This window comes from Melospiza georgiana, chromosome 27 (assembly GCF_028018845.1).
Source record: "Melospiza georgiana isolate bMelGeo1 chromosome 27, bMelGeo1.pri, whole genome shotgun sequence".
In the NCBI taxonomy this organism is placed as follows: domain Eukaryota; kingdom Metazoa; phylum Chordata; class Aves; order Passeriformes; family Passerellidae; genus Melospiza; species Melospiza georgiana.
Genome location: NC_080456.1, coordinates 6140609 through 6165505, shown reverse-complemented (window position 1 = coordinate 6165505; position 24897 = coordinate 6140609). Strand labels below are relative to the sequence as shown.

Below are 24897 nucleotides of genomic sequence, written 5' to 3'. Positions count from 1 at the left end.
GACTGCTCATGACTCTCCTGTAGAGCTGGTACTCACACAGCACCTCCTGCAGCTGCCTGGGCAGGCCCCAGGCTGTGCTGAAGGCAGCAGGTGAGCTGAAGGCTCTCCTCATCCTCTCTTGCCTGGCTGCCTGGCTCAGTCCAGTGTCCTGTGAATGAGGACAGGGAACCCCCACTCCAGGTACGAGTGAAGTGCAGGCAGTTCGTGTGCTTCAGGTCACAGAAGCAGCAGATCTTGGAGCTTGAATTATACTTTAAAAAATCCAAGTGAAATTCAAGCTCTATCACAGCCTTGCACTGCAGCTTCCCAGAGTCCTCCAGCCGTTTGTTCTCTCCAGGGAAGACAGACAGGTTGCCAACCAAGACTGCACTGTGGGATTAGCCAATGTTTATGAAGTGCTTTAAAGATTAGAAGTGTCACCTATGTGCTAAATATTTCTCTGGCACTATCAGCTCGAACAGCACCCGAGTATCTTGTATCTCCTCCTGCTGATCTTGAGCCGGTTGCCGAAGGCGTCACTCAACCTGACTCCCAACCACGGCGCTTGGCACTAATTCCAGGGGCGGTGTGAGACGTATCACAGGAGAGGGCAGAATCAAGGAACCACTTAAACCCCGACTTCTGAACACTACTAGCAGAGTAATGACAGTAACATCACCAGGAGAGGCTTAGGGATTTGTGTTTTTACAACATTCTCAGCCGTGTGTGCGAGATGGAACAGCCTGGCGTGAAGCCCAACAGTGCGCAGAGAGGAGCTCGCCCCGCTCACCCAGACGGAACTGGCTGGGCAATGGCATCAAAAGGCACTTTGTACACACCAGTCTGATAGCAGCCCAATGGAGCCCAGCTCCTGCACTTCCCTCAGAGCTTTTGGCAATGCTCCTGCAGTGCCTGGATTGAAAAACCGAGCAGTGAGTCCGAGCACACGGGACAGCAGCACAGCACTGCTCAGGCCCTCTGTGCTGTACACACACAGACCAAACTGCAGGGATACACCTATTTTCCTGCCTTTCTTCCTCTTGTTCCCATTTCTCTTCCAGCTAGAACACAGACAGAGCCTGTGTCAAGGCCTTGCTACTGATATCACACAGAGCCAAGGTGTAAGGCTCAGCTGGACATCCATGTTTCCTATTGACACACCTTTTGTTACCCAGATCCCATCCATCCTCTGAGGACTGACACTGCACATGGATCTAAAAACATCTAAAATACAGAGTACAGCCCTACCCTCAGCCTGTGGGCTTCACCAACAGCAGCAGAATCCAACAACTATTATCAAGCAGTCGAAAAATGAAACATTCAATTCCAAGAGTTTACTCTGCAGTGGAGAGAGAGAAAAACAAAGCTGGAAATCCCTCACTTTATAAACAACAGCTCCTCTGAAAGCACTGTCAATAGGAAGTTGTTGCTCCAAACTGTGTACACATTTGGCTCACAATTTGCCAACAATGAGGAAAATGAACTCCACGGAAGCATTCCCACACTGTGGGCCCAGTGCTGTCACCCCAAACGGATGCTGCCAGGGCCAGAGCAGCAGGACTGCGCCAGCAGGAGTTGACCTGCACCTCTGTGTAGGTGCCTTTGGGAGGGCATTTGGGGGAGGAATCCCTCCAAAGATGCCAAGGTGGGAGCATGGCAGGAGGCAGAGCGCAGCTGAGGTGGCAGTGCTTTTCTCACACAGCTTTAATGGTTTCTGTGTGACAGAGGGAGCGGAGCCCAGCCAGGAGCCTGCTGAGCGAGGTGCCCTGCTCGGGACAACCCCAGCCAGGTGTACTGCACACGGGTTGGGCTCTGCAGGTCCCCGTGGCTGACAGCTGCCTCCAACTCGAGGTGACTCACTCAAGTCACACATCATAAACACTTCTTACTCCAGCCCTGAATCTGGAGCACAGAGAACTCAAACAAAGCTCCTGTGACACATGCCATTCCTGCAGAGCCGCTCGCAGCCTCTCCTGAAACCAAAGGATCAAAGCAAACAGAGGACTGGAATTGCTGTTCAAGATCTTCAAACACATTTAAATAAGAAAAAAACAGCTAGCAAAAACCAAAAAGCTATCTTAATCACCATTTTAATTGGGAGTTGATACTGCTATTCTAACAAAACCACTGGAGCATCCATATCCCAACACTCAGGTGCAGGGCTGAGGTTTCCAGCAGCGAGGGGCAGGAGGCACCGTGGCAGAATGTGCAGAGCAGCCTTTGTTCTGGGACATGGTGGGGAAAACATCTGCCAGGCCCAAAGCACCGCTCCCTCCAGGGCGATAGGATCTGACCTCGGAGCACAGGAAGGCAGCTTTGTTCCAGGCAGCACGGAGGGAAGGCGGTGCTAGCACTGACACTGCACAAGGGCTGGGACCTGGGAGACCTGCAGGTGGTAAAACAAGAAGCCTTCTGCTGCTGCTCACCTCAGACGGAGCAGCCTCTGCAGAGCTGCTCTTGTTTGGACAAGCACGTTTGCTCTGGTGTCTATTTGAATGATGACTCACTCCAACAAGCCAGGGCACCCTACCACACACAGCCCCGAAGTGCTGACTTGGGGCTTGGGATGCAAATCCGGCAGGAAGCGGCGCTTCCCGACCAGGGCCACCCAGGCCTGGTCACTGCTGCCATTGCCCTCCTCCAGTTGCACTCCCAGCCTGGATGACGAATCCAAAGAGAAGATGACAAGAACAAGAAAATTGTATAAAATTTGCTCTTAGAGCGCTTCTGAAGTTACTTTTTTTCTCTTTGAATATTTGTGCTCTGCAAAAGTGACGTCCCAGTTGCGAGTTCCTTGTGTGGCACCCCGTCCCTGTCTCAGGAATGCTGCCCAGCACCCCGTCCCTGGCTTGGAGGCGAGCCCGTGGCCACCCCGCTGGTGGCACTCCTCCAGTCACTTCCACTTTTGTCTCCCCAAGCATGTGAGAGTCACAACCCGTGACGAGCCGGGCAGTAATTGCCGTATCGATTTCGACGTTCCTCCGGCCGGAGCAACGCCTGTAACTGTAAACCATAAACCTTTTAATATCCCGCTCAATTATGGGGAAAACAACTCCTGAGCAGCAGCACGGCGGGAGCATCGCTCAGGGCCCGCTGCTGAGCTGCCTGGGGATGGCCAAAGCACACTGAGACACTGTCAGGGGGACAGAGCACAGACAGCCCTGCCACGTGTCACTGCCACTGCTCCCAACCCCTTCTGTGCTGACCTCACCAAAGAGCTGAAAATGCTGGAACACATGGAATGAGAAGACAGATAAGCCAACGGATGGTGTGCCATCAGAACGTGACTTAGTGCTCGTGCAACCTCTGGGCTGCTCACAAATCCGAGAGAAAGAGCCCAGGAATTAAGCAACTGTGTCTGGGCACTGTCACACAAGGCAGACTTACAACCTCTCCATTATTTACAAACAGTTTCAGGGAAAGGGAAACAATCAGAGTGACTGTGTGGCCTTTAGAAAACATTCCCATCGACTGCAAAAAGCACAGAATCACAGAGTATCCTGAGTCAGAGGGACCCATGAAGTTCAAATCCTCCCCCTGCATGGGACAAGAATCCCTGACAGCATTCTCCAAACACTCCCTGAGCTCCTGCAGCCTTGGGGCTGTGGGCACTTCCCAAGTCAGGTGCCTTGATGACAAAAGAATGAGATCAGTGGAGCACACCTCTAATCCCCAGCTCCAAATCCTGGTGTTGGTCACCTCACCAGCCCTTTCCCCAGAGAAGGGGCAGGTTTGGAGACACTCAGCCTGGAGAAGGCTCCCACCTTGCTCTGTGCAGACCTGACCCGCTTTTGTCTCGCTGTGCTGCAAGCCAGCCGGGCTTTGTTGCCATGGTGAAAGCTCTGACACGTTTAGTTTTCCCACTAATTTCCTGCTGTACTAAAGCAACTGCTGCTCTGCACCTCACTGCCGTGGCACAGCAACAAGGAACCCCAAGAGCCCCAGAAACAGGGGGCAGGTCCAGCCACGTGCTGGTCACTGCCAGCTGCTCCAGGCCACTTCAGTTACACCTCCTCAATATCCCAAACCCATCTGCCTTTAAGCCCTACAAAAGTTCTAGAGATTTGACCATCACTCAAAAAGGAACTAGACAATTCAGTGATCCCACAATTAGGGGCTGTATCCCACCTTACCTTAAAAGAAGGTGGTGCATTTCAAATCCCAGACTGCAGTCACCAAACCACCCCATTTTCCTTTGGGCTCACATGAAGGGATCGGGTTCATTCCCGACTGTGTCAATGGTAAGTGAAAACAAGGATCCAGTTGCGTCTGTGGAACCAAACTGGGACCAGCAGCACACACGCACGAGGAAAAGCAGAGACTAAGGCCCACACTGTCAGCTGATGACTCAGAAACTGCACAAGCGCCCACTGAGTGGGAAAATACCTATAGTCAGCCTTCACTTGTCATTTTACTGTGTAATGGGAGTCTCAGCTTGGATGAAAAACACATGAATATTTTGTTCTGACTAAGCACAGGTTTCCCCATGTACCTCAGCTCTGCCAGGGCAGTGGGCACACGACACCCACGCTGCAGCAAGGGGGAGGGAGCGACCGAGATTTCCCTCTCCACCAACTCTGCACTTTGTTTCTAACATAAGCCAGCTGAATTAACCAGCAGAAAGGAAAAGTCTTTGGATTTTTTTAAATCTTACACTTCCCAGAGCCGCTCAGGGGAAAAACAGCCTCTGTGGAAGCCAAGTATTAAAATCCTCGTACAGAGAATGAATCAGAATGATTTTTATTGGTTTCCAATGAGATTGTGCTTGAAAACAAACAGTTGCTGTATGACTGACAACCCCCTCACTGTGTCAGAGAGATGGGAGAACATAGATGGGCTTTGTAGAGCTGAGAACATGCTCCTCCATGGCTGCTGGGGAGCAGTTCGATTTATTAATGGTACGTGTGCAAAGAAATGGAGCACAAGCTAAGCTGTATCATAATCAGTTTGCTGGGGGGGTCCTCCGACCTCCAAAACTGCTGAAAGCAGCCACAGCTGCTCCGGCCTCGGGCTGCAGAGGACACGGCTACAACAAAGGAGCACCATTGTCTGCCGGCCACTTGGGAACGAGCAAACCTGCCATAAATCAGCCAGCACATGATGCTTGCTCTGTCCCAGGCAGGGGAGAGGCCAGGACAGTTCCCGGCAGCGGTGGAGGCTCAGTGGGAGCCGGGAAGAGCCGTGCAGGCTGCCCGCAGCCCGTCCGTCTGTCCGTCCGTCCGTCAGCGGCACTCCAGCCAGGCTGATAACCTTGACAGAGCCACTTGCGAGATTACAGCCCAAGGATTTCCTACAAGCACATCCAGAGAGGAAGGACTAAGTACCAAGACTAATACTTTTCATCTTTGGCTGCTGCCAGTGCTGTGAGCTTCCACGAAAATTTGGGGCACGCAGAGACACGATCACACTGTCACAGTGACTGACAAAAGCAAACCCTTTCCTGTAGCACTAATTACTTCAGCTGAAAGGGGCACAGACAAACATCTTTAAGAATTTAGATATACACGTGACAAGAGGCATTTTTTCCCCTAGTTTCTCCACCATCACTGTCTGAAGGCTGTATGACAGAAGATCTACCTGGCAAGGGTACCCTGAGCATCAGCACCGCTCCAGAATCCTGCGAGCCTGCAGGAGCAGCACGACACCTGAACAGACTGTATCCTTCCATTCCACAGACAGGAACCAGCTCCAATTAGGCTCGGTGCTGCAATTCAGCGTGTTATCTGATCACACTTCACACACACAATGACACACAGCTCATAAATGTACTCCTTCCATTAGGAGCACTTCGTGTTGCGAAATGCCACAATTAGTTTTTAGGCATCAGCTTCAGTGCAGCTGCCTTCGCCCAACAGCAAGAAGCCTCAGGGCTCTAAAGATACTGTCCCTGAGAGGGGCCAGAAACACACCTGGAAGTACCTGATGAGCCTGAACATGGCCAAAAAAACCAGAAACACTTCAGGTTACATGACAGCAGATCCCAGAGCCTTAAAAATACCCTTGTGCCCACAGTGTGATGGCCATGGGTCTGTCACACACCCATCTGTGCTATCCTCCATATACATTCCAAAGCTATTCCTGCAATTAAGCTCTCTGCACAGACAGAGGTTATGCAGGAAAAGGCACAGCTGAAAGCCAAGACAGCCAAAGAGCCAGGACAAGCTGAGACTGACTTGTGTAGGTGAGGAAAAACCTGGAAAAAATGTGTCTTCCCTTCTGCTGCAGAAATCCACGCACACTTCCCCAGCCTTGAAAACACCTCGCTGCATCCCTCTCATTCAGAACTCCTTCCAACAGGACCAACCACATTTTAAAAGTTATTGGAAGGAGACAAGAAACATCCATCTGCTTGCTGAAAGGCAGCAGACGCACACAGCCTCCAAATGCAGACTTTAATTGAAACACTTTAATGCGCTGCCGCGGCCCCGCGCTCTCGCTATTCCCAGCGGTGCCGAGGCGTGTGCTCGGCTAATGGAGCTCTGACAGTCGTCCTGGGCCTGGCTCCCTGTCAAACCACGCTGGCCTCCAGCTCCGGGCCTGCAGTCGCACGCTGATACCCCACAGACTCCTTTTCTTCTAAACCATCTTCCAAATGCACTGTAATTAATGCTCTATAACTGCAGCCGACGCTTTAAGGAGCTGCAGGCAGAGCCAAACCGTACAGGAGAGCGGCGAACGTCGAGGAGATCCCGAGCTACAACGGCAACACCCCAGTGGGCCGTGGGGAACAGGCACCCCAGCATGGCACAACCCTGGCTCGGGCCGGTCCCTCATCCCTCTGCACATCGAGGCGTAACTCAACACACCAACACTGCTGTCAGCAGGCCCCAGTTAGGCAGCCAGGGCAGGATTTGGGAAGCTGGTCAGGCTCCCGCTGCGGGCTCTGGGACGACATGGGCGGCTTGTGTCTGTGGCTCAGCTGACCTGCTGCAGGCTGTGCTCAATCACCCTGTGCACAGGCTGACCCCAGCGCTGCCATCCAGGCCAGGTGAAGCACAGCCTGCTGCTGCACCCTGCACCGTGCCACAGCTCCAGGTGAAGCACAGCCTGCTGCTGCACCCTGCACTGTGCCACAGCACCAGGTGAAGCACAGCCTGCTGCTGCACCCTGCCACAGCACCAGGTGAAGCACAGCCTGCTGCTGCACCAGCACCAGGTGAAGCACAGCCTGTTGCTGCACCCTGCGCTGTGCCACAGCACCAGGTGAAGCACAGCCTGCTGCTGCACCAGCACCAGGTGAAGCACAGCCCGCTGCTGCACCCTGCACCGTGCCACAGCACCAGGTGAAGCACAGCCTGCTGCTGCACCAGCACCAGGTGAAGCACAGCCTGCTGCTGCGCTGTGCCACAGCAGCAGGTGAAGCACAGCCTGCTGCTGCACCAGCACCAGGCGAAGCACAGCCTGTTGCTGCACCCTGCACTGTGCCAGAGCACCAGGTGAAGCACAGCCTGCTGCTGCACCAGCACCAGGTGAAGCACAGCCTGCTGCTGCACCCTGCACTGTGCCACAGCACCAGGTGAAGCACAGCCTGCTGCTGCACCCTGCGCTGTGCCACAGCGCGTCTGCTTTCTGTGTCTGCATCCCCACCTTCCTCACCTGCTCCTTCAGACGGGTTCTGAGGAACTGCAGCTCCCAAATCCCACAGGGAGGTTTCCCAGTGCCGTGTTTGCCTCTGACAGCCATCACAAACCCTGCACAGGCAGCCCCTCCTGCACACACTGCAGCTGAGGGCACGAGCCAATACTCATATTGATGCCTTCATTTCAAACATTCCATGGCCAAAGCAGCTCCAAGGAGAGCATGTGCACTCTTGCTATGGAGTTATAGCCACAAAGTGCAGCCCCAAGCCCAGCTCCCAGGATAAAGTTCCACATCTTGCACAGAGGGATGCTGGAGTCACTCCCAACACACCTGCACTGCACAAGGACCAGCTCCTTCCTGCAGCTCTTCCAAGCTGGAAATTGTCCCCAACACTGGATGCAGAGAAGAAACCAGAAGCATCAGCGACATTTCTGTGGGATCAGACCACGCACTCTGAAAGCACCCAAAGCTTCAAGATAACACCCAGCCAGGTCTGACAGGCTCCAGGGAGATCAGCTCTGCTGCTGTGCTGCCCCAGGATCTCCTGCCCATCCTCTGATGTGCAGAGCAGAGCTCAGCTCGGCTCCCCCCACACACACTGGGCTATTTTTGAGCTCAACGTGTCAGTTCCACTGGCTGTGGGAGTTTGTTTGTGTGGGATAGCATGATTCGACTACTTTGAAAGTTGGCTGAAGCCACATAATTCCCTTTTCATGGAACCCTTTTGATGGCCATTTAGCAGAGAGGGTGAGGTTTAGCCTCAACTAGAGAGACTTGGGGTCAGAATTACTAGAAAAAGACACATAATGACTAATAATGAATCAGCCTTCGGTGGTTTCTTCATGTAAGTGTTAACAGAGCATATTAAACCCCTGGCCTGGGATCAGCAGAAAGGCCCTGAATGCATTAAATGAGTACAATGGCTTAACTAGAGAATCCCCAAATTGCTCTGTTTAAACCTGTGCAAGCTCCAAGCCAGTCCGACCTTTGCTGGTGCGGGTTCAGGTAAATGCAGCACCTTGCTGGGGGTGTGCAGAGCATGAGACCCACCGTGGTCACACAGGGAAGTCCCAACTCTCATGAGAATCCTTTCAGCCAGAAAGGAAGGGAGAACTTCCACCACAAACTGTGAATTCTACTCTGCTGGCAATGCTGGAGCAACTTCCCAAAGCTTTACTTTCAAGGGGATAAACACAGAGCTGTTATGCAATCGTCTTGGTGAGAGCAAGAAGGGGCAGCACCCTGTACAGCCCCTGCACAGGGCTGATACAGCACCCAGAGAGAGGACAAGGGGAAAAGGAGCTTAGAGCTGCTTCCCTGTGAAAATGTCTAATACCCAAGGAGCCCAGTCTCCCAGCAACACACTGCCATTTCCTTATTTCCCTCTCACGTAATTCCTCCTTCAAACACAAATGAGGAGACAGCTTCTAGAAACCCTCATTAGGCCTCTGCAGCACTCACCAAACCTCTGTGAGACCCTCCTGGAAAAGAGACACCGATCCCTGTCTGCCCCAGCCCTTCCTCCTCCCGCTCCTGTCCGTGGCTCTGCCTCACAGGGCAGCCTCTGTACCTGCCCAAAGGTGCCCCCACCTCGTTCATCAGGTGTGGATTGCCTCCTGCTGCAGCAGCTCAGAGCTCTGGGACAGCAAATATTGGAGAGGAAGGGACTCCAGGCAGGGGGTGGGAGACAGCCGGGTTGAAGAGGTACAGAAGTTGTACCCACCTCACCCCCCAAATAAGCTAAGAGCCACACAGCTGAGAAGTAGGAATTAACTATCCTGGCTCTCTTAGAATATTCTCCCTGCCCAGAAAGGCTCAGGACACATGCCACAGGCCCCCCAGCTCACCCTGCCCTCTGTCAGCTGGCTCTCCTGTTTCCACCTGTTAGCATCTCAAGAAGCAGCCTGGTCTCCAATTCAATCATGCTCTGGCATTAACATCTTGGTAATCAAATGTTATTTGCTGTAGCAAGAAAAACATTGCAACGAAACATAAAATGTCAGTACTTCAGCCCACAGTTGATACAGGCAATGGCTCTCTGAGGTTTTAGGAAATATTCCCTCTTATCCTCACTGTGGCAACTCTGCTTAGCCAAAGTTCATTTCTAGCTTTTAGGCTTTTGCTAAATCTCCCCACCAAATGAGAAGTAAAATACAACTCTCCTGCAGCACACGGGCGAGGAGAACAAAGGCCCTGTGAGCAGCAGGATCATGCTGCCTGAGGAATTAGCCATCCACAGCACCAGCTCTCCTTATGGCCAGGAGAAATAACAAGCAGGACAGGTGAAGCACCACCACCAAACACTGCAAAAGAAAAGGAAAATGACTGATGAAAGGTGAGCAGGCGTGGGTCATTACAAAACGTGTGGCACCGGTATTGAACAATCCCATCTGACACGAGGCCGATGAGTCAGGGCACGCTGGCACGGGGCTTATCACACGGGCTGCAGGGAGCAGCCCTCAGTCAGCCCAGAGCCACGTGCCTCGCTGAGCATGGCCAGAGCAGGACACAGAGCCACCAAGGCTCTCCCACCCTCTGGGCTGAGAGCGCTCTGCATCGGAGCGGGGAAATCCAGGCAAGCCCTGGAGCCCCCATGTTCAGAGATCAGAGTGTGCCAAGCCAAGCCTGAGCACTGCCAGTGTGCCAAACCAAACCAAACCAAGCCAAACCTGAGACTCCCAGTGTGCCAAACCAAACCAAACTAGACTAAACCAAACCAAACGTGAGACTCCCAGTGTGCCAAACCAAACCAAACCAAACCAAGCCAAACCTGAGTGCTCCCAGTGTGCCAAACCAAGCCTGAGACTCCAAGTGTGCCAAACCAAACCAAACCAAACCAAGCCAAACCAAACCAAGCCAAACCTGAGTGCTCCCAGTGTGCCAAACCAAACCAAACTAGACTAAACCAAACCAAACGTGAGACTCCCAGTGTGCCAAACCAAACCAAACCAAACCAAGCCAAACCTGAATGCTCCCAGTGTGCCAAACCAAGCCTGAGCGCTCCCAGTGGGCCAAACCAAGCCTGAGACTCCCAGTGTGCCAAACCAAACCAAACCAAACCTGAGCACTCCCAGTGTGCCAAACCAAGCCTGAGTGCTCCCAGTGTGCCAAACCAAACCAAACCTGAGACTCCCAGTGTGCCAAACCAAACCAAACCAAACCAAACCAAGCCAAACCTGAGTGCTCCCAGTGTGCCAAACCAAACCAAACTAAACTAAACCAAACCAAACCTGAGACTCCCAGTGTGCCAAACCAAACCAAGCCTGAGACTCCCAGTGTGCCAAACCAAGCCTGAGCCCTCAAGAAGCGAAGGCAGCACAGCAGGAAGATCACTGCACTTGGGCAGGAGCTGTGTTCTCCCAGGACTGTCAATCCCATCTCAAGAGGAAGATGGACAAGAAAGCAACTCCTATCTCCCAGTGAAACACACCATGACAGCAGGTACACACTGCATCTCCAGCCACATGGAGCGATGGAAGGGATGGAACCTGGACAGCAGAGAGCTCTCAGCAGTGCCCAGCGAGCACAGCGTCCCTCTCTGTCCTCCTCAGCCCCAACAGCTCCTGAAGGCTCAAACACAGCACCCAAAGGGCATGGGAACATAAGGTATGTGCTCCTTGGCACACTCACCAACATTCCCTGACCAGCCCTCCTGAAAAAATGTGGCATTAAAAACAACCCCACTGCCTGAACAGAGCTGGAATCCTAATGAAGTCACTTGGATGATTTACAAATGGAAATTCTGTGGAAAACAATTCATTCAGCAGGTCACTCTGAAGATTTTTAGCACAGAAACAAGGGTTTCTTGTAGAAGATGAGAAGAGACAAAAGGAAGGTGGACAGAAGGAGGGATGCAGCAAGGCATCCCACAGGTGCCCAGTTCATCCAGGTCAGAGCAGTGGCTCCAGCTCCTGCCCAGCCATCAGAGCAGCTCTGACAGAGCACAAGAGTCCAGCTTTGCATGGGCAGGGACTGGATGTAAATTGCTGCCTTGGTTAATACGTAAATTGCAGACTGTTCCCTTCTATTCCATCAGCTCCAGCGGAGACAATTATGAATACAGGCCTCCTGCCCTTTGGGATGATTAACATTCCCCTTCCTCAGTGTCCCCAGCACTGCTGACCCACATTCAGCTCCTGAAATGCAGTTCTATGTAAACTGCAACGTTGGGTGTCAGCAGAATGTGCCAGCCCAGCTGGGCCGGGCACTCTGCTCCTCTCTCTAAACAAATGCAGTGCTCAACTTCCCAAGGGCCAGGAAAATCTCAGCCCATTAAGATCAGGACCCAACTACCCTCTGCTTCTCTTTTTAGGGAAAAGGGGACACAAGCCAGGAATGCTCTGGCTGTTATCTCGAGCTGTCATGTCAAAGTCCACTTGACCTGGTAAATGTCCGTCAGAAAGGAAAACAGGATCCAACACCCATCCCAGACCACCTCTAACCCCGGGCTCAGCAGTGGGCACCAGCCCACACCGTCACTAATTGCACCTTCTGGAAAAGGCCCCAGATCACGGGTACATCATTTCCAAGCTCACACAGACACTCGGAGCAGAATTCCATGTGAGACGGTGCAGGAGTCCTTCCCAAGGAGGGGCCGTGCCGAGCAAACCCGCTTTTCTCTAAGAGAATGTGACATGGGGTCAAGTTTGTGCAGGGATTTGGAGGCTATATTTGAGCTGCCCGGTTCTCTTACGCAGCTACTACTGGGAGAGCAGGATCACCTCGGGAAGGGGCTGCCAGCACAGGCAGCAACCGGGTGCGCCTGCGTTTCGTGATCAAAGAATTCTTTCAGATGCCTAAATGGGACCATTTTGCCAAGGTTTCACTCGCTTCCAAGTTGTTTCCATTAAGTCAAAGTGTTAAAAGTGTAACTGTGATGAAGACAAGCTCGCAGTAGCATTATTTTGTATTTCTGCTGCCAGTCAAAAACGCTTCCCCATAAGGATTTGGCTTTTCCAATGCATTTATATCAACACCTCCCCTCTAATCTCATGAGTCCCAGAGCCTGAACCAGGCAGCTCCTTTCTCCTTCCCCACTCCTCTCCCAGAGCCAACAGCAACAGCACTGTCAGAGAAGGAAAAGTACTGAACCCAAGTGCTCAGGGTCTGCAAGCAGAATCCAATCCATTCACTCGCACTCCTCTCCAGAGGCTGGGATTTGAAAGGAAACCTGACCTCGGACTTAAGAAAGCTTCCAGGTCAAGTTTCAGCTCCAAGCTATCCCAGCTCAGCCAAACAGATGGCAGTTGTTCCAGCACAGGTATTTCCCCGGGCTCGGGGAGCCCCCGGAGCTCAGAGGGACAGGGACTGGATCTCCTGCATGCAGGGAACATGCTGCAGGTCCAACCCGCTGCTCCAGAGCCCCCAGCACCTCACCATCCCACCAGAAAGCTGCTTCCTGAACTCCACACCCCGCCCTCAGTCATTCCAGGGCAGTGGGAATGAGTGTACACTGCTGTAAAGAAAAGCTTTCCAAGCTTAGTGTCCACTTCCATCACCCAAAGCCAATGTGCGAAATCCTTGGACCTGTAAACCCGGACCACAATTTCCAGACAAAATCTGTGTGTGTACTCTGCCGTTCTTCGGACAAAATCAACTATTCCTGCACAAAAATGGTCTCTGATCTGGTGTTTTGCAAACTTCAGAGTCAGCACCACTGAGAAGAAACCTTGACCCAAGGATGAGTTTGGAAACAGGAAGAGGAAAGCAGCTTGGAGCTAGATCCCTCCTTTTCCAGGAGTGATCTCCACGCAGAGGGGTCAGTGCCCTGCACTTGGGGCACCTGAACCCATCACCCTGTTCCTCTCAGCAAGGTTCAGGTTCATCACGGGGAGAACACCTCAAGTGCAGGTTAAATTGTGGCATCGAGCACTTGCAGGCACAAAACAGCCGTCAGGGCAGGCAAATACAGCCCAGCTCTGAAAAGAACTGTCCAGGAGGTGTTATAACCGATGTTTAAATAGCCCCTGAAATTAATTTCACTTTATTATCCGGGCAAAGAGCCAGAGCTCCAACAAACCAAGGCGATGGCGGATTTCTCCTCCTGTTTCAAAACAATGCTGCTCCTGGAACTGAGAGAGGGGCAATCCCAGAAAGTGACAAAGGCGTAATTCGTGAAAGTGACAGAGAGACAACCCTGGGAATTGACAGAGGGGCAATGTCTGAAAGTGACAGAGGGAATTGACAGAGGGGCAATCCCAGAGAGTGACAGAGTGACAACCCTGGAATTGACAGAGGGGCAATCCCAGAAAGTGACAGAGGGACAACCCCGGGAACTGACAGAAGGACAACCCGAGGAATTGACAGAGGGACAACCCGAGGAATTGACAGAGGGACAACCCTGGGAACTGACAGAGGGACAACCCGAGGAATTGACAGAGGGACACCCCCAGGAATTGACAGAGGGACACCCCCAGGAACTGACAGAGGGACACCCCCAGGAACTGACAGAGGGACAAGGCCAGCCAGCACCATCCTCTCTGCAGCGCTCGCAGGAGCCAGCGCGGAGCCAAGAGCAGCAGGGCAGGCGCAGGGCTTTGGTTCGGGCCTGCCTGCTGCCTGCCCGTGCCAGCCCCGCTCCTGCCGCAGCTCCGGGGCCACCCCGAGCTGGCACTGCTGCATGCAGCACCGCGAGCCGTGCCCGGGAGCCCGGTGTCACCGGCACCACCGGGAGCACAGCGCGGTTCCTGGCGGATCTCCTGCCGCGCTCCGGGGCTCGCCCGTGCCGGGATCCACCCGGATCTCCCGCCGTGTTCCGGGGCTCGCCTGGCAGCGCGGCCGTACCTGGATCCACCTGGACCCGCCGCTCCCTCGGGAGGCCCTTCCTTCCTCGCGCTGCTCCCTGCGCTTTCCCACGGCCCTGAAGGCTCGGCCACGATCGATTCCCACCGTCCCGGTAAGGAACGACCTGTCCCCCAGCTGCCCCCCGCGTCCCCCCGGCTGGCCGGGAGCATCCCCGGGTACCGCGGGAGCATCCCCCCGCTCCACCTCCACGTTATCCCGGAGCCACGGGACCCGCGGGGACACCCGTGTCACCCGTGACAGCGGCCCCGCTCCCCGGCAGCGCCCGCCCGGGGCAGGGGGGGCTCGGGGCCGCTCCCCGCTCGCTCGCCGCTCACCGGGCCGGCGCCGCGACCCCCGCGGGGGACTCACCTTGGCGCGGGTCACCAGGTGCGTGGCGAGCTTCACCACGGCGAAGTTGCCCTTGCCGATGGTGCGCTCGATCTCGTAGTAGCCGATGCGGGCGGGCCCGGGGGGCCGCGGGGGCGGCGGGGCCGGGGAGAGCCGGGGGGCCGCGGGGGGAGCCCCCGCTCCGCCGCCTCCTCCCGCCGCAGCCGCCGCCGCCATCTTGTCGCGCGGAGCGAACCCCCCCGCGGGGCTGCGGCACCGCGTGAGCTCATCCGCGGGGGGGCGCCGGGGGGCGGGCGGCTGCCATGGCGACGGGGGCGGCGCTCCGACGTCACCGCTCGCGTCACGGGCGCGCGGCCCGCGGAGGGCGCCCCCGTGCGGCGGAGAGCGGGGAGAGCGAGGAGCGCGCTGCGGGTTTGGGGAGAAAGCCGCGGGAAATGGGAAACTTGCCGCGCGTGACGTCACGCCATCGGGGACAGCCGCACCCCCCCCCGGTCACATACACCTGGACACGCGTCATCTCGGGAGAAGAATGACGTCACGGAGAGGGGCTGCGGTGGGTTGTGGGTGCTGCGGTTTTGGGGAGAAACCAGTGAGATATGGGAGATGAGTCTGACGTCACTCTCCAGTGGGGAGAGCTGAATGATGTCATGGTGAGACCGCCCCATCTGGTGCACCCCCGGGGCCAGGGAGCTGGTTCTGTTTTGGGGCAGAACCCACGGTAATCGGAAACTTGTTCTTGTGACATCACTCCTTGTAGGGACATCAGAGACCACGCACATGCAGGGCAGAATGACGTCAGGGGCATTAAATGACATACGGCAAGGGGCGGGACGTGCCGTGGTTTTTGGGTGAAACCCACGATAAACAGGAAAAGGATTCCTCGTGCCATCACTCCACCAGGGAGCGAATCCATCACCCCCCAGCTGGATGGCGCTTCGCCTCGGCGCAGCGTGACGTCACGGGAGCGCCGCAGTGACGTCACGGCGGGGAGGGCGGGAGTTCCGCGGGCGCGGGGCGGAAGCGGCGGCCGGGGCGCGCGCGGGGCAGCGGAAGCGGAAGCGGCGCAGGCGCGGGGCCGAGCGGAGGGGACGCGCCCGCCATGGAGTCGCGGGGGAAGGAGCCGCAGCCGCCGTGAGTGCGGGCGCACCGCGGGGCGGGGCGGCGCCGGTCCGCCAGCCCCGCCGGGGAGCGGGACAGCGGGAGGAGGAAGGGGAGGGGGCTGCGGGGGGAACCCGCCCTGCTCAGCCCGGCCCAGCCCAGCCCGGCCCGGCCCGGCCCGGCCCGGCCCGGCGCGGGGGGCTGCGAGCGGCGGCCGCGGGAGGCATCGTCCCGCTGCTCGTCCCGCTGTACATCCTCCGGGATGTGCGAGGATGGTGAAGGGCTGGAGCATCTCTGTGATGGGGAGATGATGGGGAGCTGGGCCTGGCCAGCCTGGAGAAAGGAATCCCATCGATCCGCACAGATATCCCCAGGGAGCGCCGCAGGATGGCTCTCTCGTTAGTGATGCCCAGCGGCAGGACAGGGAGCAGCGGCCATAAACTAAAATACAAATTGCTCCTCAACGTGGGGAGGAACTTCTTTCCCTGCGGGGGTGGCAAAGCACTGGAACAGCTGCCCAGGGACATGGGGGTCTCCCTCTCTGGACATTCCAACCCACCTGGATGCATTCCTGTGTCACCTGCTCCAGGTGGCCCCACCTTGGCAGGGGGCTGGACTGGATGATCTCCAGAGACCCCTCCCGATCTGTAATGGATTGGGATTCTGGGATCAATGGGATCAATCCCACCACACTGCTCTGCTCCCAGAGCCAGATTATCCACCTGGACGGCGCAGCTCAGCAGCTGTAAGCTGGATCCCTGGGCGCTAATAGGGACTTATCCTGGGAGTCTCAGCCGTGCTTGTTGAGCTGTTAAAGCCTCGTGGCTCAGGTGTGGGGCTGCAGAGCATCCTTGAGCTGGGCTTTGTTCTCTGTGCTGGGGCATCCATCGGGGCCTGGCTCCAGGGGAATGTGTGCTGCAGAGTCACTCTGGCATGGAGCAGCATCCGTGCTGCTGTTCCCAGCCAGCTGCCAGCAGGCACAGCAGCAGGAGCAGGAGCAGGCAGGAGTTGTGTGCAGCAGATTCCTGCAGCTCTTTGGCAGCCCTGCTGCTGTGGGAGCTGCTGGAGCAGTGGCTGTGAGCTGTTCTTCCCACAGGAACAGGATGGGCATGGGGGACTCCAACCCGGCAGCAGTCCCACACGCCGCCGAGGACATTCAGGGGGATGACAGGTGGATGTCACAGGTAAGGCTGGCAGGGGGATCCTCCTTACTGGGGGGTGTTGGGCCAGGCCACATTGGGGACCCCGAGATCACAACAGCCTGGAACTGGCAGCTGTCACAGCTGTGTGTCCTTGGAGCATCTTTCTGATGAGGAGTGACTGCAGGAGCTGAGCTGGGTTACTCCTGAGAAGACTGACAGGGGATCCCATCAATCCACACAAAATCTCCAGAAGATGGGGCCTGACTGAGCTCGGTGATGCTCAGTGACAGGACAAGGAGCGATGGCCATGAACTAAACCACGCCAAGTTCCATCCAGTGGGGTTGTGGAGCTGGGAGCAGTGTCCAGCAGCTCAGGGGTTAATGCCAGCAGGGCTGCTGGAGGCCGTGGCAGGGGGGAGCTGGCAGGGCAGCTGTCCCTGTGCTGCAGCAGGGGTGGATGCCCCGGGGCAGTGTCACCTGGAGCTCACCTTGTCGCTCTCTTTGGCAGCACAATCGGTTTGTCCTGGACTGCAAGGACAAGGAGCCCGACGTGCTCTTCGTGGGGGACTCCATGGTGCAGTTGCTACAGCAGTACGAGGTAGGGATGGAGGGAGGGAGGGTTGGAGCAATTGGAGCATCCCTCTCTAACCCAGTGGCTGATCATGTGTAACACTGATGACTGTTCCCATTTTCACGGCTGTCTCCTGAGGCCCTCCTGCCCTGCTTCCTGAACTCCCCAGGGCCTGGACACTGCTTTACCTGGCTGCTTTTGCCTCCCTCTCTGAGGCCAGGACCGGCTGCCTGCATTTTGGCACACGTGCACAGCCCCTCAGCTCTCAGATCCCAGCCTCCTGAGGGCCATGGAGTTCCCTGGGGCTGTACCTGGCATGGCCAGCACACACTTAGCCTGTAGAATTCAGGGTGCCAGGGGCATTGTTCCACTGGTTCCTCCCTAAAATTATTGAGGGAAAGAAGAGTTCTCTTCTGCCGTGGTGGCAGCTGAGCAGCTTTGTTCTGCAAGAGCTGCTTCCCTTTGTTCTAGATTTGTTACCTGGGGATGAGAAGGATTTAATCAGGTCATAGACTCCTTCAAAGGCCCTGTGCTCAGGGACACCATGATCTGCAATAGATCAGCGCTCTGGGGGTCTGATGAGTGCAGCAAATCACTGCTCCAGAGATCTTTCCTTCCTTTGTGCCTGGTCTGAGAGCTTGAACCTCAGCAGCTCCATCTCTTCTGACTCCACATAAAACCTGGTTCTTGTCCAGGTGCCCTTTGTGGAGAGAATGTTCAGAGCAGGGCTCGTGGCTGCCCTCAGTGACCTTGAGGAGCCCGTGTGGTGTCTCTGCCTCACGGGCAGGATGCTGCTCTGAAGCAGCACGTTGGTTTCTGCTTGCAGATCTGGCGAGAGCTCTTCTCACCGCTCCATGCGCTGAACTTTGGGATTGGAGGAGACACCACGGGCCATGTTCTATGGAGACTGAAGAACGGTGAACTGGAGAACATTAAACCCAAGGTATGAGCTGCAGAGCTAGTGAGGGTGTCCAGGTGTGCAGTGAAGGTCACCTGTGCCTTCCCTGAGGGCAGTGGGCAGTGCCAGCCCCAGGGCTGAACTCTTGAGCCTGACTCTCCCTGCAGCCCTCTGGCCACAGATGATGTTTATGCAGGGATTTCAGGGTCATCACCCCTGTTACCACTTGGCTCTGGAAAAGCTGCAAACATCTTTCTCTCCTTGCAGGTCATTGTTGTTTGGGTTGGAACAAATAACCACGAAAACACAGCAGAAGAAGTGGCAGGGGGAATCGAGGCCATCGTGCGCCTGATAAACGCCCAGCAGCCACAGGCCAAAGTGATTGTGCTGGTACGTCCCTGCTCCCTGGGCTGTGCTCTGCCTCACTGGGAGTCACTGGGTGGTGCTGGGAGGGTACTCACCTGATCTGCCCTCTGCTGTGTGCCTCCCCTCGCTGGCTTGGCATTGCAGGAGCCCTCCTTTGGCCATTCCAGAGCTCATTCCCAGTAACTGTCCCATTTATTAATGTTAATGTTTCCCCTGTGAGGGGAAAATAGGTGCCCAAGTCCCAGCTGGCATTGGGAATCCTAGTTGGCTTCCTTGTCCTAAGGAAGCTGCTGCCTGTCTGCTGAGGAGCTGAAAGTGTATGGAAAGAGCACAAGCTGGTACATTTAAAAAATAAAAGAAAGCAGTTTCCCTGCCAGTCAGTGCTTGGAGCTCATTTGGCTCCTTCACTTGCATTTCACATTAGGCCTGAATGGACAAATTCCGATTGAAGGGATGATTTCCTCTTGTCACAGACATCCTAAACCTTGACAGGCAGCCCGAATTGGAAGGGCAAGCAGGGCTCCTGATGCCATCAGAGCATCAAAGCTCTTCTCTGCCTCCTCTCGTGCCAGGGCCTGCTACCTCGTGGAGAGAAGCCAAACCCGCTGCGGCAGAAGAACGCCAAGGTGAACCATCTGCTGAAAGCCTCTCTGCCCAAACTGCCCAACGTGCAGCTGCTGGACGTGGACGTGGGCTTCGTGCACTCGGATGGCACCATCTCCTACCACGACATGTTCGACTTCCTGCACCTGACGGGCGGGGGCTACGCCAAGGTCTGCAAGCCCCTCCACGAACTGATCATGCAGCTGCTGGAGGAGACCCCCGAGGAGAAACGAGCTGCCCTGGCCTGAGTCGCTGCTGTCAGCGTGGAGAGCATCATCCAGCCCATCAGATCAGTTCTGTCACTGGCACTACAGAATCCTTCTTTCTTAAAGCACTTTCCATTGTAGAATGTTACCGGATGTCCGTACCTAGTGTTTTGAGGGGGAAGGCTCGTGTTTAACTGGTCTTGTACATATGAGGGCCGGCTGGGTTGGTTTTATTGCAGGAGGAAATTAGCTGAAGAAGAGATTTACTTTTAAACCATTCCTCATTTGAAACGAGAACAGGACTGTCTGTGCCCCTCTGTGCACAGAGTCTGTGCCCCTCTCATGTCTTGTTGCCCCGTGGTTGTCCTAGACCCCCTGTAGCCTGTCCGACAGCCCGCTCACCGTTCCTGGCTGCAGCTCTGTGCTCTGTGTATTTGCCTGGGAACAAGAATTACATTCCACTTGCAAAAGCCAGAACAGATGCATTTTTCCAAACTCGGTTCCACCTTTTAGGCGTTTTGGGGTTTTTTTGTTTGGGGTTTTTTTTTGTTTGTTTGTTTGTTGTTTGTTTGTTTTACTAGGGGGGGTTAAATCACACGTGTTGCTTTCTCACTCCTTTCTGAAGCAGCTTGAAACTGGAATTCAGAAATTCAAAGAAGCAAACAGTTACCTGAACTCGTGTAACACTCCCCAGTGCTTGTCTTGTGCTCGTTTCCCCAGTCCTGCTAGCGGGGGCACCTTCCCTTCCTCCCACGCAGCCCTCCTGGGAATGCTCCCACTTGGGTGCTGCTGCTGGCCCCTGCTCCTGCTGCCTGTGATGTTGCTGGCTTTTAGCAGTTGCTCAGTGTAGGATTTTAATGATCCAGTAATTGGCAGTCACTTCCTCACTCCTCTGGAACTGACAGACATCCCTCTGAGGTGCCCAGGCTCTTTGCAGTTTTTTTCTATTTTTTTATTAAGTATGACTGTTACATCCTTTTTTTTCTACAGCAAACCCACATGAAGAGCCCCTGGCTGCAAGGCCTAAATCACTCTGAAGCTTTACAGATCCCAAGGTGTATATTTCCTTATCACTACTGGTTTACTTGTATAAACATTTTATTTGAGCAACTACGGCCTCTTAGAGTAAAAGTGGAGTTAAAGTGTAGCTTCTCCTGCTCCAGACACTGCTCCTCACCTCGAGCAAGGGAGGCAGAGGGGCAGATGCCCTCCTAAAGGGCTGTGGCTCAGTGGGGTTTTGGTTTGATATGTAGTTCAGAGGGCTGGTTGTAGCAAAACAACTTTTCATTTCAAACTGAGAGCTTCTCTTCCAGAAAGAAGCGGATTGGACCTGAGAGGCAGAGCCCTAGATGAATTATAACTTGCAAATAACCTGTTTTAAACCAAATCTGTTCCTCCCTGCCTTACCTGCTGGAGCTGGAGCTCAGTGGTGCCACGCTGGGTTTGTGCTTCCCGTGGGATGCCAGGCAGGTAATCCTGGGAGGAACAGAGAGCTTCACTCCATGCTCCAAGGAGGGTTCAGGTGTCAGGTGGCTTTGCTGAAGCCCATAGGTAGTGTACATAGTCTGTCTGCCCTTTGCTGTGGCCAAGGGCTGGTGTGTAACTCTGACCTAGCGTTGAGGAATTCCCTAACGTCCCGCCTCATCCCCCTCCTCCTGTAGGTTTGATCATAGCAGGATTCCTGCCTGGATTGCATGCATAGTGTGTGTTTTGTTTCCAGTATATGTGATCTACACACAGATGAAGGAAAGGTGAAGCATTCCCCTGGCCAGGATCAGACACAGGGAGCTGCAGAGTGCCATGGGAGAGGAGGGATCACATCCTACCCCCATGATCCAGACCAGGGTGCTGCTCCCTGGAGCCCCACGGCCTTGCAGGGCAGGCTTTGAGAGAGCACTGCTCGTGCTTCCCATAAGCTTTGGCTGGAAATACTGGGGAAGGACAAGTGGAAAATCAAAGGTTAAAAGTACAGTGCAGTGGAGAGTTCTGGGGAAGGGTTTATCCCATCCCCAGCCCCCTCAGGGAGCTGGGATAAAACCCTTCTTGCTCCCTGAGAGCTTTCCATCTCCAGGCTTGTGAGACAAGGCCGTGGGCTGGTTTAATCTCTGCATCCCTGCTCCCTTCCCTCCGTGCTGCTGCTGCTGCGTTTGGCTGAAGAGATGCTAACCAGAAATGTGCTCTGCAGTAAAGCTCTGCCTGCTCAGCACCCTGTGCTCGCTGCGAGCCAGCCCCGTGGGCAGGGTGCCGAGTGGCCCGGGCAATTTGGCAGGCTGTGGCCTCACCAGGGAGGCTCTGCTGGCTCTGCTTAGGCTTGGCTTGCTGAGGTGCCGTGCTCTGTGCTGGTTCAGTGCTCTCGGCTCTGCTTGTTGCTGCTCACCTGAGAGGTGTGGTGGGCAAGAGGGGCCCTGCCTCTGCTCACCCCGTGCTGAAATCCGAGTGCCTCCCGTGAGAAAAATTCAGTTCCAGCACTGGATGTCCCTCGGGACGGCGCTGGGCTGGAGTTGTGGCCTCCTCTGAGTGAGCGTGTCCAGTTTTGTGTTTATGCAGCAGAGAGGAAAACAAACAAAAAGATGTGAAATGACAGAGTCTTGTGAGGTGCTGGGGGAGGGTGAGGCAGGAGCAGGGAGGCCCCCATACCTCCCCTCGCTGCCCACCCGCTGCCCCCAGCCTTCCCCGGGACACAACCTTTGTGATTCTGCTTTGGCAAAAATGCATCAGCTGGTAGAAGTCACTGTTAGTGCATATTTCAATATAAATGTCAATGTTTCACCCACCGTGTCGCAGCCTGTGTGTGTGTGTGTGTGTGTGTGTGTGTGCCCAGCCGTCTCCTGCCCTCTCCCGGTCACTCCTGGAGCTCTCCACGGGGCCGGGCAGGCGCTGCCAAAGCTCCCTCTGGGAGTTGTGCTCAGCCAGATCCTTGCTCCTCGTTTAATTCCTGCTGTTCTTGGGGCTGTTTTTGTCTGTTTTTCCTCCTTTCCCCGTGCAGATCTGGGTGCTGCACCCACACCTGCGAGCACGGTGCTGCAGGTGAAGGGGACTGGTTTATTTTGGCCCTCGACAGGACGTCGGCCTGTGTTGGATTCCCGAGAGATTGATCTCAAACGGCCCTGGAGCAAACAGGGAATGCACATCCCCACGCAGTCCCGCTCACAGCCATCCTGCAAGAGGCGACTCGAGTTCCACCAGGGCCGAGGAGTCGGCTGGAATTCTGCTTCTCTTCCCGCATGTCTGTCCCTGAGGTTGTCCCATCTGCCGCCAGCGCCACCACCTGCACCTGGAAACCACGGGCAGACTGTCCGAGCTGTGGGATCCTCAGGGACAGGAGGGCCCAGAGAAATAAAGTGCACAATAGCAGCAGAGCCTTGTCTCGTGGCGTTTGTCCCCTGGAGCAGAGCGGCGGTCCTGGATGTCAGAGCCAGCCCAGGAAGTGGCTCTGGGTGAGGTGACACAGGGCTGAGCCCCTTCGGAGGGGGATTTTGAATCAAAACCCCCAGCTGCAGGCAAATAAACGTGATGGAAAAGTCACAGAGCTGTTGGAGAGAGGCTGGAAGCAGGAGGCTCAGCAACAGCTGGAATTGGGGGGTGTTTTGGGAGACTCACCAAAAATGCAGTGTGGCATGACTCCCACTTCCCTCAAGCATGGGAAAACTCCCAAGCTACGTTGCATTATTCTGTCTGTGGTGGTGAAGGGTGCAACAAACGAGAGAGGCTGCAGGAACCCTGGTAGGAATCCAGAGAGCAGCAGGAGAAAGGGATGGGGCAGACCCAGCCCTTTCCTGACAGGATTCTTCCATGTCCTTATGGACTTTAGGGACAGAGAGGCCAGGCAAGGGGTTTGGGTGGGTGTTTGGGGTGCTGCATGGCACCTGGGCTTCCCTCTTGGGGCGGGGGCTCCATATGGGGTCTCCTATGGAGCAGGGGCTATACAGGACAAGGCTGCCCTATAGCATTCTATATGGGGCAGGATGTGCCCTACACACCAGGGCTTTTTCTGTGGGCTTCCACAGGATCCCAAATGGAGCAAGGGCTCCCCTTTGGAGCCGGGGTCCTGTATGGCCATAGGGCTCCCCTATACAGCAGGGCTGCCCCTGTGTGGTCCCATATGGAGCAGGGCTCCCTTATGGGGTTTTATATGGGACAGGGGCTGCCCTGTAGGACAGGGCATACCCTGTGTGGTTCCCTATGGAGCCGGGATTCTCCCGCGGGGTCGCGCACGGAGCTCGGTGCTCCGGGGCGGGGGTTCCCAGCGGGGCCGGTCCCCAAAGCTCGGGCCGTTCCCCCGGGCTCGGGTCGGTTCCCCTGGTTCAGGCCGGTGCCCCGGGTTCGGGCCGTTCCCCAAAGCTCAGGCCGGTCCCCCCGGTTCGGGTCGGTTCCCCTGGTTCAGGCCGGTCGCCGGGGTTCGGGCCGGTCCCCCCAGCTCGGGCCGTTCCCCCGGTTCGGGCCGGTTCCCCCAGCTCGGGCCGTTCCCCCGGTTCGGGCCGGTCCCCAAAGCTCGGGCCGGTCCCCAAAGCTCAGGCCGGTCCCCAAAGCTCGGGCCGGTCCCCCGGTTCGGGCCGGTCCCCAAAGCTCGGGCCGGTCCCCCGGTTCGGGCCGGTCCCCAAAGCTCGGGCCGGTCCCCCCAGCTCGGGCCGGTCCCCAAAGCTCAGGCCGGTCCCCAAAGCTCGGGCCGGTCCCCCGGTTCGGGCCGGTCCCCAAAGCTCGGGCCGGTCCCCCCAGCTCGGGCCGGTCCCCAAAGCTCGGGCCGGTCCCCCGGTTCGGGCCGTTCCCCCAGCTCGGGCCGTTCCCCCGGTTCGGGCCGGTCCCCCGGTTCGGGCCGGTCCCCCCAGCTCGGGCCGGTCCCCAAAGCTCGGGCCGGTCCCCCCAGCTCGGGCCGGTCCCCCCAGCTCGGGCCGTTCCCCCGGTTCGGGCCGGTCCCCCCGGTTCGGGCCGGTCCCCCCGGCTCGGGCCGGTCCCCCCAGCTCGGGCCGGTCCCCCCGGTTCAGGCCGGTCCCCCCGCCCCGCCCGCCGCGTCACTTCCCCGGCCGGGCGCTCGGCGTGCGCCGGGGCTGACGTCACCGCCGGTCCGTGTTTACCGCGGTGCGGAACGGGAAGGGGAGAGGGGACCGGCACCGGGACCGGCCCCGGAGCGGCTCCGCGCCCCGGCACAGCCCCGCACCGCGCCCGGCACCGCTCCGGCCCGGCCATGGCGCAGCGCGCCCGGGCGCGCCCCGGCTGAGCGCCCCGTCCGTCCGTCCGTCCGTCCGCCCCGTCCCGTCCCGACCCGTCCCTTCCGTGCCGTCCGTGCCGTCCCGCCCCGCGGACCTTGGCCGGGGATGCTGGCGGG

The 24897-nt window shown here is 56.4% G+C and overlaps 2 protein-coding genes across 5 annotated transcripts in view; one reads left to right on the top strand and one right to left on the bottom strand.

Moving 5' to 3' along the window:
- SIK3 (SIK family kinase 3) overlaps nucleotides 1–14821 on the bottom strand; it is a 69671-nt gene extending 54850 nt beyond the window's left edge. Inside the window, exon 1 of one of the 4 annotated variants that reach the window (XM_058041318.1) lies at nucleotides 14712–14821. The gene's annotated coding sequence lies outside the window, so the exon portion shown is untranslated. The remainder of the gene's footprint in view (nucleotides 1–14711) is intronic. The other 3 variants (XM_058041319.1, XM_058041317.1, XM_058041316.1) reach the window with 3 other exon arrangements.
- Nucleotides 14822–15750: 929 nt separating this feature from the next.
- On the top strand, nucleotides 15751–20684 carry PAFAH1B2 (platelet activating factor acetylhydrolase 1b catalytic subunit 2). Its single transcript, XM_058041180.1, has 6 exons — nucleotides 15751–15821; nucleotides 16885–16972; nucleotides 17439–17528; nucleotides 18328–18444; nucleotides 18667–18789; nucleotides 19338–20684. The coding sequence occupies exons 1-6, from the start codon at nucleotides 15790–15792 to the stop codon at nucleotides 19614–19616; spliced, it is 729 nt and encodes a 242-aa protein (XP_057897163.1). The 5' UTR covers nucleotides 15751–15789; the 3' UTR covers nucleotides 19617–20684.
- The last annotated feature ends 4213 nt before the right edge of the window (nucleotides 20685–24897 follow it).